The sequence below is a fragment of the Culex quinquefasciatus genome, chromosome 3 (genome assembly GCF_015732765.1).
Source record: "Culex quinquefasciatus strain JHB chromosome 3, VPISU_Cqui_1.0_pri_paternal, whole genome shotgun sequence".
Lineage (NCBI taxonomy): Eukaryota > Metazoa > Arthropoda > Insecta > Diptera > Culicidae > Culex > Culex quinquefasciatus.
Window position 1 is genome coordinate 195728586 of NC_051863.1, and position 15669 is coordinate 195744254.

General features: G+C 35.6%; 2 protein-coding genes across 2 annotated transcripts; one reads left to right on the plus strand and one right to left on the minus strand.

The window, feature by feature from the left end:
- Nucleotides 1–3288: 3288 nt before the first annotated feature.
- On the minus strand, nt 3289–10751 carry LOC6038678 (peroxisomal membrane protein PMP34). Its single transcript, XM_038263198.1, has 3 exons — nt 10057–10751; nt 9925–9985; nt 3289–4697 (listed from the first exon to the last, which is right to left on the minus strand). The coding sequence occupies exons 1-3, from the start codon at nt 10126–10128 to the stop codon at nt 3889–3891; spliced, it is 942 nt and encodes a 313-aa protein (XP_038119126.1). The 5' UTR covers nt 10129–10751; the 3' UTR covers nt 3289–3888.
- A 54-nt stretch (nt 10752–10805) lies between these two features.
- On the plus strand, nt 10806–12103 carry LOC6038679 (THUMP domain-containing protein 1 homolog). The gene has a single exon (XM_001848382.2). The coding sequence runs from the start codon at nt 10946–10948 to the stop codon at nt 11996–11998; it is 1053 nt and encodes a 350-aa protein (XP_001848434.2). The 5' UTR covers nt 10806–10945; the 3' UTR covers nt 11999–12103.
- Nucleotides 12104–15669: the final 3566 nt, after the last annotated feature.

The window sequence follows — 15669 nt, forward strand, 5'->3', positions numbered from 1 at the left end:
GATTTTAATTTTCATAGTTCCACAGAGAAAATTAAGGGGAGTTTTTTTTAGCTTTTCATAAATATTTTTTTCAGTGCTTTTTTCAAGGTTTTTTTTTAAATAAAAAACCAAACAAAAAAATGGGAAAAAATTATAAGATTAAAATTTAAAAAAAGTCTTATGCAAAATAAAAAAAAATCAATAATTTAAATTGAAAAAAAACTAAAATTACTAAATTTTAAATATCTCAAACTCCCAAATTTTTAACACATAATATTTGTAAGTTATTCATCAAATCATCAATATTGCTCCATCTACCGACGAACTATTCAGTCCCTTCAAATTATTTACAAATTTTAAAATAAAAAAAAAGAAAAAAAATACACAAATCAGAAATATAAAGAAAAAACAAAAAAAAAATTTTAAAAATCCTACAAACTAAAAAAAATATTATCGCTCTAATTTGATGTTTAAATAAAAAAATATTGTCACTCTAATTTGATGTTTAAAGTAACAAAATAAAGAAACTTCGGATCGAAGTAATCTGGGAGCGTGAACAGACGTATATTTTTTCCGCTGTCATATTTTTGGAATTTGATTTTTTTTTTTTAAACGTTCGATTTCAACTTTTAAACCGGTGTTCCTGTACAATTTTAATGGTGGTAGCGGTTGAGGTAGTGTCAGTGGAATATCAAAACCAGGAGCACTTTATGAAGTGGTCATCATGCTCCTGTTCCAATCTACTAATCCGGCCAGCAGTAGCAGACTAAATGCATCGTGTGGTGAGAAGTACCAACTTGTGGCGTCTTATGCCTTTGCTGCCTGTCGAGCTGTACCAGGATTGCTGATGGAAGAACTGAAACCTTGATTGTTGCTGCCCGGTTCTTTACTGTAGTCCTGTTCAAGTCCAGAAGTCTTAGAAGAATTACGATTCAAGTGGCTTTTGATGATAAGTCCAAACCCTGCTGGAGCTGTTGAATCTTGACTTGGTGAGATCGGTCCATTTTATCTATCATTATTTGATAGATGATTTTATTCTCTTATTTTATATAATATTCTATTGATCAAATGATATATCCATATTATCCCATTCCCACCTTCCTTTTCTCCCATCCACATTTCCTCCCCCTCCCCTTCCCCCCCTGCCCCTAAATATTATTATCTGCCAAATTTACACTTACACACCACACCACAACTGTTTCGGAGCGTTTGGTACGGTATGTCCACGCATCCTTCCTCCCCTGATGATTCTATGAAATGTGATCCGTTCACAGAATCTGTCTCTGCGGTTAATGCAACGCAGTAGGCCTGGCCGCTTTAATTTTTGCTATACATTTTCGGGGTAACTCGGATGTACTGTAATCATTAATATTGACAAGAAAGGACTTGAGGCGTAATCTTACCACAAGTTCTTCCAGGATGCTTTCTTCGGACTGGCTGCGCTTGTGTTCGATTAGATTAGATTAGACAAAATAAAGAAACTTCGGATAATCGAGGCTCCGGATAATCGAGTCTGGACTGTAACAAATTTCAGTAAATTCAAATAGCTCAAAAAAATTAAAAGTGTATGAATCTCAACACATTTTATTTTATTTTCAAAACACAGTTTTGTTTTTATAAAACAATCAACAATTTTAAAAATTTAATAAGTTCGAACAAAATCAAAATAAATAAGGAAATTAAGAAAATTGGAAAATGAAAAACAATAAAGCATCAAGAATAAAAAAAAACTAATTAAAGACCTCTGAAATTTCAATCTTGATCGTGGATCGAAAAATTACGATCAAAATTTGTAATAGCAACTTCAAAAATAAAAAAAATAAAGATTTCAAAAACAAGTAATTTTTTATTTAGCAAAGCATAACGAGTAATTTTTTATTTAATATTAAAAAAAATGCATTCAAAAAATTCTAAAATTCATACATAAATTTAACAAATTAAAAAAATAATTTTAAATATTTGAAAAAAAAATACAATGATTCAAACAATTATTTGAAAAAAAAAGTTAAAAAGATTCAGTAAATTCAAAACGCTTCAAAATTTCAAAAATGTATGAATCCCACATTTGGAAATTAAAAAAAAATCAAAGAAATAAAAAAAAATATTTCATTTTTGGAATGTTTAAATTTTGTTTTTATTTTTTTTTTATTTTTCAAAACAAGCTTTGAAAACGATAACAGTCGAAAGCAGATCGAGAAATTCAAATTCAATCATTCAAAAAAATAATTTGAAAAAAAACAATAAAAAAAATCAGTAAATTGAAAACGCTCCAGAAATTAAAGAATGGATTAATCCCAACATCCCAACGCGACACACACTCCAGACTAGTAAATAAAAGCCCTTGATCCGAGAAGGACGTTATCAAGATTTCGCGCTTTACGAAGTTTCATCTTTCGTCCGAAAAGTACTAATTTATATATAGTGTGTGACACTATAAAACATTAAAAGTTCTAAAATTTAAATCGTAATCTTAAAATTTTGAAGTTTCGATTTTTTTAATGTTTGAAAAAAAAGTTTATAAACACAATATTTTTTTTTTGAAAATTGGAAAATAAAAAATAAAACATTTAGAACTAGAGAAAAGAAAATGAAATTGAAAAAATCTCTAAAATTTTAAATCCAAGATGGCGGTGAAGATATATTGATTTTTTTTTTTTATTTTAGAGGCAATCAACCATTCAAATTTGACTAAAATGGGGTCGCAGAACTCGAATTTGATGTTTAAAGTAACAGAATAAACAAACATCGGATAATTGAGTCTGGACTGTAACAAGTTTCAGTACATTCAAAAAGCTCCAAAAAATTAAAAGTTTATGAATCTCAACACATTTTATTTTATTTTTAAAACACATTTTTTTATTAAACAATCAACAATTTTAAAAAATAATAAATTCGAAAAAAATCAAAATAAATAAAGAAATTTAGAAACAAATTACAAACCTCTAAAATTTAAATCGCTTCGAGATTTTTTTTATTTCTGGAATGTTTTAATACAAGCTTAAACAAAATCAAAATAAAAACATTGTTTTAGAAAATTGGGAAATAAAAAAAGCATTAAGAATTAAAAAAATACATTTTAAAAATCTCCTAAATTTTTAAATTGATTTTTGAAAATTTTAACCGCTATTTAGGTTGCAATCTTAGATTACCAAAAAAAAATCAGATCACTTTTATGCATTTTTGGAGTCATGTCGTGATTCGATTATCCGATGTGAAATTTTGGCGAGTACATCGGGAGATTCGGGTTCGAATGCAATTGTATTCTGATCCCTAATATGGAAATGTTCGGATAACAAAATAATCATGTCGTACCTCTTTAAGAAACAATAATTTTATTGCGCTACCCTTTTCGCTTCCATGCAAAACTTTTTCTAAATTTTAAACCCTTTCCTCGTTTGTTCCTGCCTCTTCCCTAAGCAAATCAATTACGTTACCAGCCTATTTCCATTGTCATTATTTTTGCTGATTATCTCAACTCCCGTAATAATTTACCAAATAATAAAAATGCATGCATATTTTATTGTTCTACCGTACGCCTAGCTCAGCTACCGTTTTAAACTGCACCGAAACAGTTTTATTTTTTGTTGTTTTTGTTGTTAGAATTAAAACAAATAAGAGAAGAAAAATACACCATTCCACTTTTTTTTTTAACTTAAATAACTTATTCCATTTGGTTTCGCAGAAACGCTTACGTGCTAAAATCACCACAATTTCTTCGTCGTTGCGCCTAGAGCGTGCTCAGTTTTTGTAGAAAAGTAAAATAAATAGCTTTTGTTGGAATGTGGTTGTGTGTGTGTGCTTTGCGGGACTAGATTGAAGGTGGTGTAGATAGAATGGAAAGTTTGCTTTTGTAATACACACAATAATAAATGGTTCAACTACTGAAGAATTCTAAGAGAGCTACCTCCATCACTTGCGGGGTCCACCGCCCCTCACCAGCAGCGTCGTGACAAAGCGCGCAATCTTTTCGTACGTCATGAACATGAGCGCCGCCGTCAGCACCGTCTGCAGCAGTTTGGCCTCCAACCCACGGAACAGTCCGGCCAGGCCCTGCTTCTTCAGCATGACCAGCAACATCTGCAGCATGTCCGTGTCCGGCGGCAGATCCAAACTCTTGTCCGTGTTGCCGTGGCGCAACTTGGTCTGGATGACCTGCAGCGGGTACGTGAGCACGGTCGCAACGGCCTTGGCCACGGCACCGATCGCGAAGAACGTCACGGACGAAACGTTGCGGCCTCCGTCGGCGAGCAAGCGACGCTTCAGCGATTCGTACACCATGAACTGGATCGCCGGATTGGTGACCAGCAGCAGCGATGGCAGTGCCCCGGCCCACAATCCCTTGGCGCCCTCCGTCCGCCCAATGTACATCAGTCCGTCCAGCAGGTTATCATAGTGCGTCGAGTTGTCCTTGACCCGATGGCCCAAACCCTTCATCTTCAGCCGGGTGTTGACCACCCAGAAGGGGGTCGTCGAAAACACGTTCACCACGCCGGCCAGCGAACCGAGCAGCAGGTCGGACAGGGCCGACGGAGTGACGTCGGCCGCCGCCCGGAGCGCCTTCATGCTGTGGAACGTGTAAAAGTACACAAAGTTGGAGATGCACAGGCTCTGCAGGACGGGCACAATGCCACGGTACAGCGTGTTGAAGCCTTCCTCGGCGATTAGCTGCTTCAGGACTTCCCACGTGCTGAGGGCTTTGCGACGCTCGGGTTCTTCAACTGTAGGGGGGAGAGAGAAGAAGAAAAAAAAGCGCTTTAGAAACTGTTGTCGAGTGAGATAAGAGGTGAGTGCATTTTTTTTGTAGATAACCGCTTTAAGACCAACTTAAGACACCACCCCCGACTGCATGCAACTTGGATTAAGTTATCTTCGAAAATTAAATTTAATTCTTTACTTGTCTTAAGTCTTCGTTCTCAAGAAATGCATAAAAAATGTGCATTAAATAATTAATTCTTCGCATTATGTTTTGTAAAACAAAAATTTTATGGAAAGATTTTATGGAAATGTAATAAAATTTAATAACAGTGAAGTTACAAGAAGTCATTTTGTATAATTAGTTCGTCCATACAAGTTTTCATACAATGTTGGCAGCTGTCAATACACACTTTTTCCGATCGATTTGGTGCCTTCGACAAAGTTGTGGATTTCTTCGTTTTCGTTTTCGTTTTACGGAGCAAGGTGGGGGACGCGGCCTCAAGTCAGTCCAAGTCCGGTTTCTTGTGGAAAAAAGGGTAGTGGCCGAACTAGTATTGCATACAAAATGAACACCACCGGAAGATATAGGGGATCGGGAGGGGGAAGGTGAAAGAAAATTAGTGTCGGTGTGAGTAGTAAGAACTTGGATGACTAGAGCAATTACGTTAATCTAAGTTTGAAACTGAATAAAGAAATCTGAAATTATGATTCAATCAAAAACTAATTTGAGATTTATACAAAGGGAACCTATGATGTATTTCAAATTTAAAGGAAATCAAATAAATTTACTGGAAAATGAAAGATGAGAACTAACATGTCAAGGGCATTTTTTCTTGGTCCCGTCCTGTCGCGTCCGTCAGTAGTCTTGTCGTACATTGCAACTAACTTTAATTTAACTAATCATTTATGTCCAATTATTCATTTCAGGAAAACTAACTAACTTGAATCAACAACCTCAGCTAAACTGTCTGAAAGTAACATGAATTTCAAATCCGCGAAATTTTAATTACAAAGCCAAACATTCCTTTATACCTAGTTTTTAATCCTGTCTTGCTGCTTCCAAAAACAACAAACATTAATGAAACGTTCATATTTTACAAGTTAAACACTCGTTGTTAAGGCGACTATTTCGTGCCTTCCATTTCATTAGGGCACACAAGCTTTGCAAACAAGAGTGAATCCCTATCATACCTTATGTAAACTATTATTTGAGTGAAAGAGACACAATCCTGTTCACACCTGTGTGTCCTTTTGAAATGTTAGGCTCTATTTGATCGTCAAAACTCCAGTAGATCCTCGATTCGCAACAATGGTCGATACAACCATAATCCGAAAACCGTTAGTTCAACAGATCAACGAATTTTGTCCGATATCATTTCATTATTGATTGATCGAGACTCTATGGAAATTTTGACAATTCAGAATAGTTAGTATACCACTTCAATTGAAATCAGAGATTCTGATAGCATTACTAAACTGGCTTACACATAACTGGAGTCTGAAATTATTAAACAACCTAGAAAAAGTTACAAAAAAAACTAACTATTCCTCCCCATTATCAAACAGTTTTAAACCACTTCCTAACAGATTTTACGAACAAGAATATTGAGACTCAAATAAAAAAAATCAATATCTTGCAATTTTACATATTATAAAAGCTGTGATTTCTATCAACACAAGTATATAAATATAAAATAAATGTGTGATATATATCAACATCGGAAACCATCTTTGCAAGTAGCCCTGAAACGACGGCAACGTGTGGCTCCATCTCCAGGGGACAAAGTTGTGGATTTCTCTAGACATTTTTGAAAAATCACTGTTTTTGGTATATTGACAGCATTTTTTTTTTAATTCTAGACTTTTTTGATTAGGTCCTATAACATATGAAAGACAAAAGCTTATAAGACCTTTTTTTTTTAAAAAAAAAAAAGAATGAACCAAAGCAAAAAAAATATTTTTAGGAATTGTCAAGCTTGGTCATTACCTTTAAAAGGTAAAAAAAGTTAGGTTATCAACAAAAAAAAAATCAAGAAGATTTTTTTCAATTTTTTCCATGTTTTTAAAAAATTATAATTTTTGCGAAAAATTGGCAACACTGCCAAATTTATTTTGACCAACTTGCGACATTGCTCAAAAGATAATTTTTTTGTCATCTAAAACACATCCAAAATGTGATTTTTAAAAAATGGTTATTTTGCGCAACTATTTTTTTCTGTGCAAAGTCGAATAAAAAAAGGAGTAATTTTTAAGAGTGTAACTATTTTTTTATTAAGAAGTCCTTAGCAAAAAAATCTATATTCGAAGGCAAAAATATTAAAATTAAAAATACAAGCCTAAATTTCAACATTTAAGTTTTCAAATTTTCAAAAAAAAATTGCGTAAAAAGAACTTTTTGCGGTACAGTAACGGTACATCGATATTCCACTAAAATTTAAATGATTTTTCTAAAAGTCTGCACCTGATGCCTGATTTTTCTGTAACAATCTTATTGGAATTCCATATAAACTGTTAAGGGAATTGCCCGAACCCGAACTTGGTAAACATGTTTATTTGTTTGCACTTAAATTTCTATTGAAATTTTGAGGTTTATTTTTCGATCCGATTAAGGAGACAAACGCTTTTTTAACCCTCTACTACCCAACCCCGCCTTTAGACGGGCTTCGATTTAAAAAATAGCCAAAAATCCATTTTTCAACCAATTTTTGATCTTTAAAAAGCATTGGAAAGAAAAACTATTGAAATTTTAGAAAATTTATGGGTTGGAAGATTTACTTGTTTTATGTGACTTTGCCAATGTTTTTAAAAAGATAATTTTTTTGGGGGTCAACTTAGGCTGTTTTTTTCTAATATTTCCTATATTTCAAGTAAAAAAAAGTATGCAGTAATTTTTCTAGTGTCCCAGAATATGCCTCTACACATTTTTTACAATTTAAATGATGATGGTGAAAAACAAGAAAAATTTAAAGTGACTTAAAATCATGAAAAAATTAGATAGGCAAAATGTATAATTGGAGGTGGTAGAATAGGCCAAATACTACCAAAAACAAACATAAACTAAACAAGAGAAATGCAAATTAAAATACTGAAAATTAAAAAAGAAAAACATAGACAAAAGTTGCTCAAAATTACCTCCTGAACATGGGAAAAATCAAAATTTTCGTAAAAGCTTTGGGCAGTAGAGGGTTAAATTTTTGCAACCTAGATTCTAAAATTCGCAAATGCCACAATTGTTCTCGCCAGCTTAAATTACAAAAAATCAGATAACTTTGGAGCATTGTTGAAATCATATTGTTGGCATTTTGACAAAAATAAAAATTTCTTGATCCGATTATCCGGATCTAAATTCAAACGAAACTTTTATCGAGTATTAGTGTGTTTTATACCCTATATTTTAGAATTTTAATTCTTAGCATTTTAAAATTTTCGGCGTTTCGGCCCCAACAGTATTCTTGATTTTTTTTTTAAATTTGTCTATTTTTTTATTTATGTTTTTTTTTTAATATTTATGAATCATACTATTTTATTTTTTTTATTTTTTTATTTATCATCTTTTTTATTTTCTTTTTTGCCTTTAAAAACCGCCTTGAGTCAGGGTTATTAAAAAAAAAGCAAAAACTGAAAATTTTGTTTACTCTAGATATATATTTTTGGATTTTAAAGCAAAAAAAATATAAAAATATAAAAAAATGCTTCTAATTGTATTGAATTTTTTTTCATTTTGGAATATTTTTATTTTAGAATTTCTAAAATTGTGATCTCATGAATAATTATTATGGCTTTTCCCTCTGCTTTGATTTATTCTGAGCAAAAACAAAATCCTTTTTTTATTTTCATCATTTAAAGATTCGGCGTTTTAAGATTCGGCTTTCTGGGGCAATTCTGGACTTTCAATTTTATTATATCGAGTCTTGAATTTTTTAATTCTATTTTTATGATTTTAATATTTTAAAATTCATGAATTCAAAATTTCCGATTTTTTTTATTCTGGAATTTCCATATTTTAGATAAAAAAAAACCTGTCTACGTGGCTTATGGATTATCCTATTTTGAAGCATTAGATTTTTTTTTGTATTTCTGAACTAATTTTTTACCACAATTTACGTTTTAAATTTTAAAATGTGAAGGCAGACTTTTTCAATGATTTTATTTTAAATTTGATGTATTGCTTTATAACATAATACATTTTTATAACACATTATTTTTCTTTTTTCTTTTTTTTATAAATTGTAAAAAATACATATTTACAAAATCCTGGTAAATTTTATTCAGGCATCGAAAATCTTCTTGTCTGATTCCGGGAAATGTTTCGACTTGTTTTTTTGTTCATAAAAGAAACTGAAGATTATGGATTTTACAAAAAAAAAAAAATCCCCGGAAAAAATACATTCGAACATCGATTTAAAAATTATAAAAACAAGTTTTGTAGATGAAAAATACTGCGAATTTCAAAAAGTACTCAAGAGAAAAAAAAATCCAGGGCCAAGTAGCTAAAATCTGCTAAATCTCAATTTATTTGAAAAACTATTTGGAAAAATGTCTCTCGATTTCCTGATTTTTCCGATTTTTTTTTTTTTCTTTTTGAATTTTTTGAATTTTGAAAAATTTGTTTTGTGGTCTTTCTTGACAGGAAGTACATTCTTTAAAAGCTTGTTCCACGGGAACTAAAGTTGCTAATAAAAAAAAAGATTTAAAAAGAACAAATCACAATCGTATTTTTTTGCTGACAGAAAACCGAATTCAAATCTGCATCACCACGCTACGAAGGTCAACACTGACTCGACAGGTTTGCCAATCTAATCTGACCGCAAGCAAGATTTCGATCGATCAGCATCAGCATTATTAATTTTGAAGGTTTACTGCAGATACAAAAAAAAAACGATCACCTTGCTTGTGTTGCAGATTTTTAGTTCCGTATTTCGAACCAAAAAAAAAACAAGCCACTGATTTGCAATCAATTAGTCGCAGCGCATTCAAACCAGAACAAAAAGCAGCTTGATTTCTTCATTCATCTAACTCCTCAAAAAAGGTTTACAATTACATAACGCGACGCTACGCGCCGTTTTGATACTCTGCTGAGTAAACACCACTTCTTCATCATAAGCAAAAAACGAGGCAATTTCCAAGCAAAACGTGTGGATAAGCCACTTAACTTAGCTGACGAACGAACGAACGAAGCGAAGGGGTGTCGTGTGGTGTACTTGATTATATTGCGCCGGCGCAAAGGTCATCGTTTGGGCAAATACTTACGCTGAAGCCGGGAACGCACCGTGTCCAAGGGGTAGAAGGCAGACATGGCAATTACGCTTCCCTAACAAAGTAGAGAAAAAAAAAAACAGTTGAGAGTAATTTAAGAGAGAAACAATTGCATCAACTAATTACCGTAGCGCCGGAGACTGCGTGGACCCAGGACAGGTAGCTGAACACCTGGTTCAGCGGCTTTGATTGCGCCATTGTCGGAGGCTTGCTGCACCTTTTTACGGATTCAAATTTGATTCGATCTCTAAATTATGCCAAATTTTGTGAATTTCTCCTCTCAAATTTGGCAAAACCTGTTTTAGCACCGCTGCCACTAGATAAAGCCCCCTAGGCCTTGGACCATAAAAAACGAACAGTTTTAGTGCCTTCTCATCGTCGTCATTGCCGCCACTTGGAGAAGCACCTTCCCTTACGACCGACTTTACGCGAATGAGGCAGGAACTTCAAATCAAACCTGCGCCGATTATTGGCCGTTTTGTTTGTGTGCGCAAGGGGGACAAGAATCAAATACACAGCGAATTTGCAAAATTGGCCTCCCTCCGTTGCTTCCTCTGGTCCCCGGAATCGGCCTCCTCCTCCTGCTTCGTTCCAGGTCGTTGAGTTGCGATTTTTGCTCGATGCAATTCTCCAGTTAATATAGGTTTCTAAGCTCAAAAGTTACACCTTTCTTTGGTTCCGCTTAATAAGATGAAGAGTTGGAACCGTTGCACCGGTTCTTGGCCACAGGAATCTCGGTTTTTAGGAGATTTTTCAGCGAAATCGCGACAATCAACCACTCGCGAACGGACCACTTTTCACTGTGACAGAAAAGAAGCTTGACAGTTACAGTAGAGGCTAATCCCTTTTGACAGCAGGCGTTACGTTTCGTTTGTAAACAAACCATCGTCAACACGCGCGCACATTTTGCCGTTGTTGCTTTCGTTCAACAAAAGAGTCCCCGAAATCTATTGTTCTCGCGCCGTTAAACGATTCACACCCGAACCCGACCACACAAACCCGCCTCAGTTCTTCAATGGCTACCGACGCGAAACGTCCCAGGATGGACGCCACCAAGCAGCAGCACAACAAGGGCAAAACCGACAAGCGAAACTACTATGCCAAGGCGGCGGATTACCACCGGAAGAAACCGGCCTACCTGGAGGCGGGCCAGCGCGGCTTCATGGTGACGTGCAACATGCGCGAGCGGGACTGCACCCGGGACGCGTTCCGGCTGCTGAACGAGTACGCCGACGATCTATACGGCAAGGTGGACGAATCCCCGCCCAAGGAACAACCGGCCGAAGGAGGCGCCGCGGAAGAGGACGAGGAGGAGGACATTTCGGTGCAGGTGCAAAAGCAAGCCGAAGCGGCCAAAAGCGAGAAGAAAAAGTTCCGGTTCGAGTCGGTGGACACCGGCGCCAAGAACGTCTGCTTCATCACGACGGTGCTGGAAGATCCGACGGAACTGGCACTGAAGATCCTGCGGGACGCGGCCGAAACCAAGAAGCAAAAGAGCCGCTACATTCTGCGGCTAATGCCGATCGAAGTGGTCACCAAGGCCAACCTGAAGGACATCATGGACGGCGCCGGCAAGCTGTTCGATCGATACTTCCTCAAGGAACCGAAAACGTTCGCCATCATCTTCAACCGGCGGTTCAACAACGGGCTGGACCGCGAGAGCACGATCAACGCGCTCGCGGAAATGATCAGCGCCAAGAACCGGGGCAACAAGGCCAACCTGAAGCACCCGGAGCTGGCGGTGATCGTCGAGGTGATCAAAGGGCTGACGCTGATCAGCGTCGTGCCGCAGTTTTCCGAGCTGCGCAAGTACAACCTGATGGAGATTTGCACCCGGAAGGACGAGGACGCCAAGTCGCAGGAATCGATCGGGGCGGAAAAGACCGAGGAGCAGAATGGGGAGGAGTCTGAAGAAAAGGTCGTTGCTGAAGAGGGAGAGGAGAAAGAGGCAGCAAAGGGCGAGGAAGGTTCGCAGAAGGAACCGGAACCGGCTGCGCTAGCGAAGGATGGCCAGGAGCCGGAAGATGAGGCTGCCCCGAAGGAAGAAGAGGCAAAGTCTGAGCAATAAGTTTGTCTTTTGATTTAATATTTTCGACTGTATTTTTAAGTACGGTAAAGATTTGCAAAATAAATAACTGAATTCGTTGACTCTACTTTAAACGATATACCTAAACTAGAATGTTTAATTTTACAAGAAAAAGTTGAGAAATTTTTAAAGAAAAATTCTAAACATTTAGAACTGAGAAAACTTATTTTTTACAAAATTGTAAAATTAAGAAGCAACCAGTCCGGTTAACAAAGTCACAAAAAGGATAATACATAATGTTATTGTAGAAAGTTTTCTGAACCATCCGAAAATATGTTTTCAAATTAAAAAATAAAGAACCAAATATAAAAAAAATCTAATGTCAATTCCGATATAAAATTTTGATTTTGCATCCAAAATTAAATGTAAAAATTTGGTATGCCATATTTTCCAAAAAATCACAATCGACAGTAGTACACTGAAATAAATATCATGATTGATGCTATTAGTTTCGCATATAGATTTTTGCAGAGTGACTCAGCGCATGAACCGTATGAGCACTGCATATAAATGGATACGATTTAGAAATATGCTTACGCATATAAAATATATGTACACGGCACATGTACGATACGTGTTATGCTCATGGATTTTAAGAATTCCACACATAGCATGTAGTTGCATCATTAATGATTTTCAAAAGATTTATTTTATATAATTTAATTGCGCTGCATTTTAATATTAATTGATATTCCTAATGATAAATTGTTTTTTTTTTTTTTATTTTCCTTTTGGATTTCTTATAAAAAAAAAAACACTTTGTCGACAAAGTTTAATCTTTATTAGACCCATTTTGCTTGTAATTTTTAGACGATTTTTATAACATTGTTTACATTTTGTACACAAGGATTGTTGTTTGAGTAAGCGGCAGCGGTAGTCGTTTCTACCACGAAATCCAACGTCATTCCTGCCGTCCCGAAACAGATTTTTTGCAATAGTCGTTCGTTTAACCATCCATGAACCTGCGACGACGTTCCGCCTGCTCCTGACAGGCCGGGTTGAACTTATGATTGTTGGCTTCTTCCATAGTCATGGAGTTGATTCCGCGAAGATACGACGATGTCCAGATCCATCTTTTCGCTCAGTTTCATCCACCTGGTCTTGAAGAACTGCGTTCTGATTTCGCTCTTTGGTTCGTACAGGCAGAATCTGGCCTTGTGCCGTAGGAGGCGCTGTAGACCTTGATCGGTTTGTGCTCGCAGCTGATAAAATCAATACCGAGATGTTAGTCAACGCCGTTCTCCACTGGATCTTATTCCCTCACCTCTACAGCTCGACCAGGAAGTGCTGAAGTCCGGCTGGTGTGATCGGTAGGCTGGTAAGATTCTGGGGGACGAGAAGGAAAAAGAGATTATTTTAGGGAATCAAACACCAACGAACAACCAACTCACCACTTTATGCTCCAGGTAGTGCGCCTGCCCGGTGGCCACATCCACCGTGCCCCACTTGTCATCGTGCTCGCAATGCCGGGCCGGATAACTTCCGCTTGCTGGGACGACGCCCTATACTCGGCGACGAGCCGCATGTTTGGCCGCAGATTTTCTTCTGCGCTGTCGACGTTTTCAGCTCGCGGCCGAAACTTGTTGCGGCTCGCCAACACCTGCTCATCCAGAAAGGGTGTTGTCTGTTTCCGGTTGCTAAGCAAGAAAGTTTTTTCTGATGATAGAACGTCACTTTTGACAAATTCCAGCGAGTCCACACCGATGGCGTTGACGGAAGGCGGGAACGCGATCGCCCAGGGACGATGGCCAGCAGACGGGACACTTGAGCGTGTCGGTTCTCACGGGGGCACGTCGCCGGAAGAGTCGCTTGTTGGTGCAGTGTTCATCCGCATGGTGGGCGGATATTTGGCCACGCGGACGTTCCGCTCGGAGATGACATGGTTGGTGCGCGGTTCCCGCATCGAGCACGCCGACAAAGATCCTCGCAAAGATCGCTTCCGTTGCGGTCCAAATCATCCTGGTAGATTGATCGAGATCGATACCTGCACAAACCAGACGGCGGCGCGTTCAACACCCGGAGGTCACTTTTCTGGGAATCAACGGCACCAGATCCAGTGGAGGAGCGGTACCTTCCACGGCCAAAACTTTCCGCGGCCTGAGTTCGCGATCCGGACGGCGAGTGCCGTCGCTGCGAAGGAGGTTAATAACCAAGCTTGAGAAAATGATGATTTTCTCCTGGTGCGTATGGAATAATAATGCTTTTCAATCTTACCTCCAATTCGGCGTTTAATTCGTCTAGCCAAGATCAGGTTGCAAGCTTAAAAACCGTTTATTTTAACAAATTTACAATAAATTTTGAAGCAACACCGGGAGCAAACAATGCTTTTTTCAGTTATTCGCCATCTTGTTTTGCAACATGCAATTATGCCTAGGATTATGCACACATTTGAGAACGAGCCCATAAATGTTGTGAGCATCGCATATAAGTTTTATGAGTAAAAGCATACTGCAAAAATCTATAGCATTTCACACATATAACTTATATGCGATGCTCACAAAGTGTATTTGCGAGAACAATGTTTTTAAATAAAGCAGAATGAAGCTGGGTTATGTGCAATGCGCATATAAAATCTATAAAGATTTTTATTCATAAATATATGTGTGGCAGATGAGTTTCAATATCACACCTAATAGTTTATATTACGCTTTTTCAAGGTACGGTTATGTGCAGTTAGCATATAGAATCAATCTTGATTTTAGTTTCCGTGTATTACGTTTAAGAAATTTTTAATAGCATTTTTTTAATATTTTTATTGGTGCGATAAAAGTATACGCGACTTAAAAGTCATAAATGCAAACAAATTAAAAAAAAAACAATACAAACAAAAAAACAGCTTTAAAGATTGTAAACCTCTAAAAAAAATTAACAACAATTACGTAAAAAAATCACATAGTTAAATAAACTCTCACCAATTAAAAAAAAAAATGTCATAAAAAAAATTAAAACTTCCAAAAATCTCCGGAAGTCTTATTTAATTTTTTTATAAATTATAGCTTGAGCCGAGTTTGAAGAAATAAAACAAATAAAAAAGTTTAATATCATCATAGATTTCAATTTTTTTTTGCATTTTAAAGACTTTTTTTTTGTAAAATTTTTGATTTTTGTAAATTAGAAATTCTATTATTTTATTGTTGGATTTAGATTTTTTTGTGTTTTTAATTTTATTATTCAACATTATTTTTTGTAATTTTCTGGCTTTGATTTTTTTTAATTGCAAATGCACTCAAAAAATTACGATCGAAATTTGTAATAGCAATTCAATTTTTTTTTTGTTATATTTTTTTAAATTTCTTAAGCTCAAAAATTAAAAACAAAACTGCAAAAAATCAATCTAAAAAAAAACATATTTATTTTGAATTTTTAATGAATTTGATGGCAAAAAAACGATACTTGAAAATAAAAATAAAAATCTTTTAACAATATTTAAGATTTTAAAAAAATAAAAGTTTTTTTAGTTTTGATTTGATTGATTTTTTTTAAATTATTTGTATGTAATTTTTTAATTTTATATTTTTTTTATTCTGATGCTTTATTTTTAATTATTTAAAATTTAAAAATTTTTTATTAAAAAAAAAATGAGTTTTATTAGTTTTTATTTTAAATCTTTGAAATTTTTGAAACTTTTGAAATTTTTCAAGATTTCATAAACT

What these genes read in the sequence shown, in the direction of transcription:
- LOC6038678 (XM_038263198.1), bottom strand. Translation starts at nt 10,128, where the DNA reads ATGGCGCAATCAAAGCCGCTGAACCAGGTGTTCAGCTACCTGTCCTGG. An exon ending in ACGCAGTCTCCGGCGCTACG is followed by an intron (nt 9,986 to 10,056) that starts GTAATTAGTTGA and finishes CTACTTTGTTAG; the next exon opens with GGAAGCGTAATTGCCATGTC. An exon ending in GGTGCGTTCCCGGCTTCAGC is followed by an intron (nt 4,698 to 9,924) that starts GTAAGTATTTGC and finishes TCCCCCCTACAG; the next exon opens with TTGAAGAACCCGAGCGTCGC.
- LOC6038679 (XM_001848382.2), top strand. Translation starts at nt 10,946, where the DNA reads ATGGCTACCGACGCGAAACGTCCCAGGATGGACGCCACCAAGCAGCAG.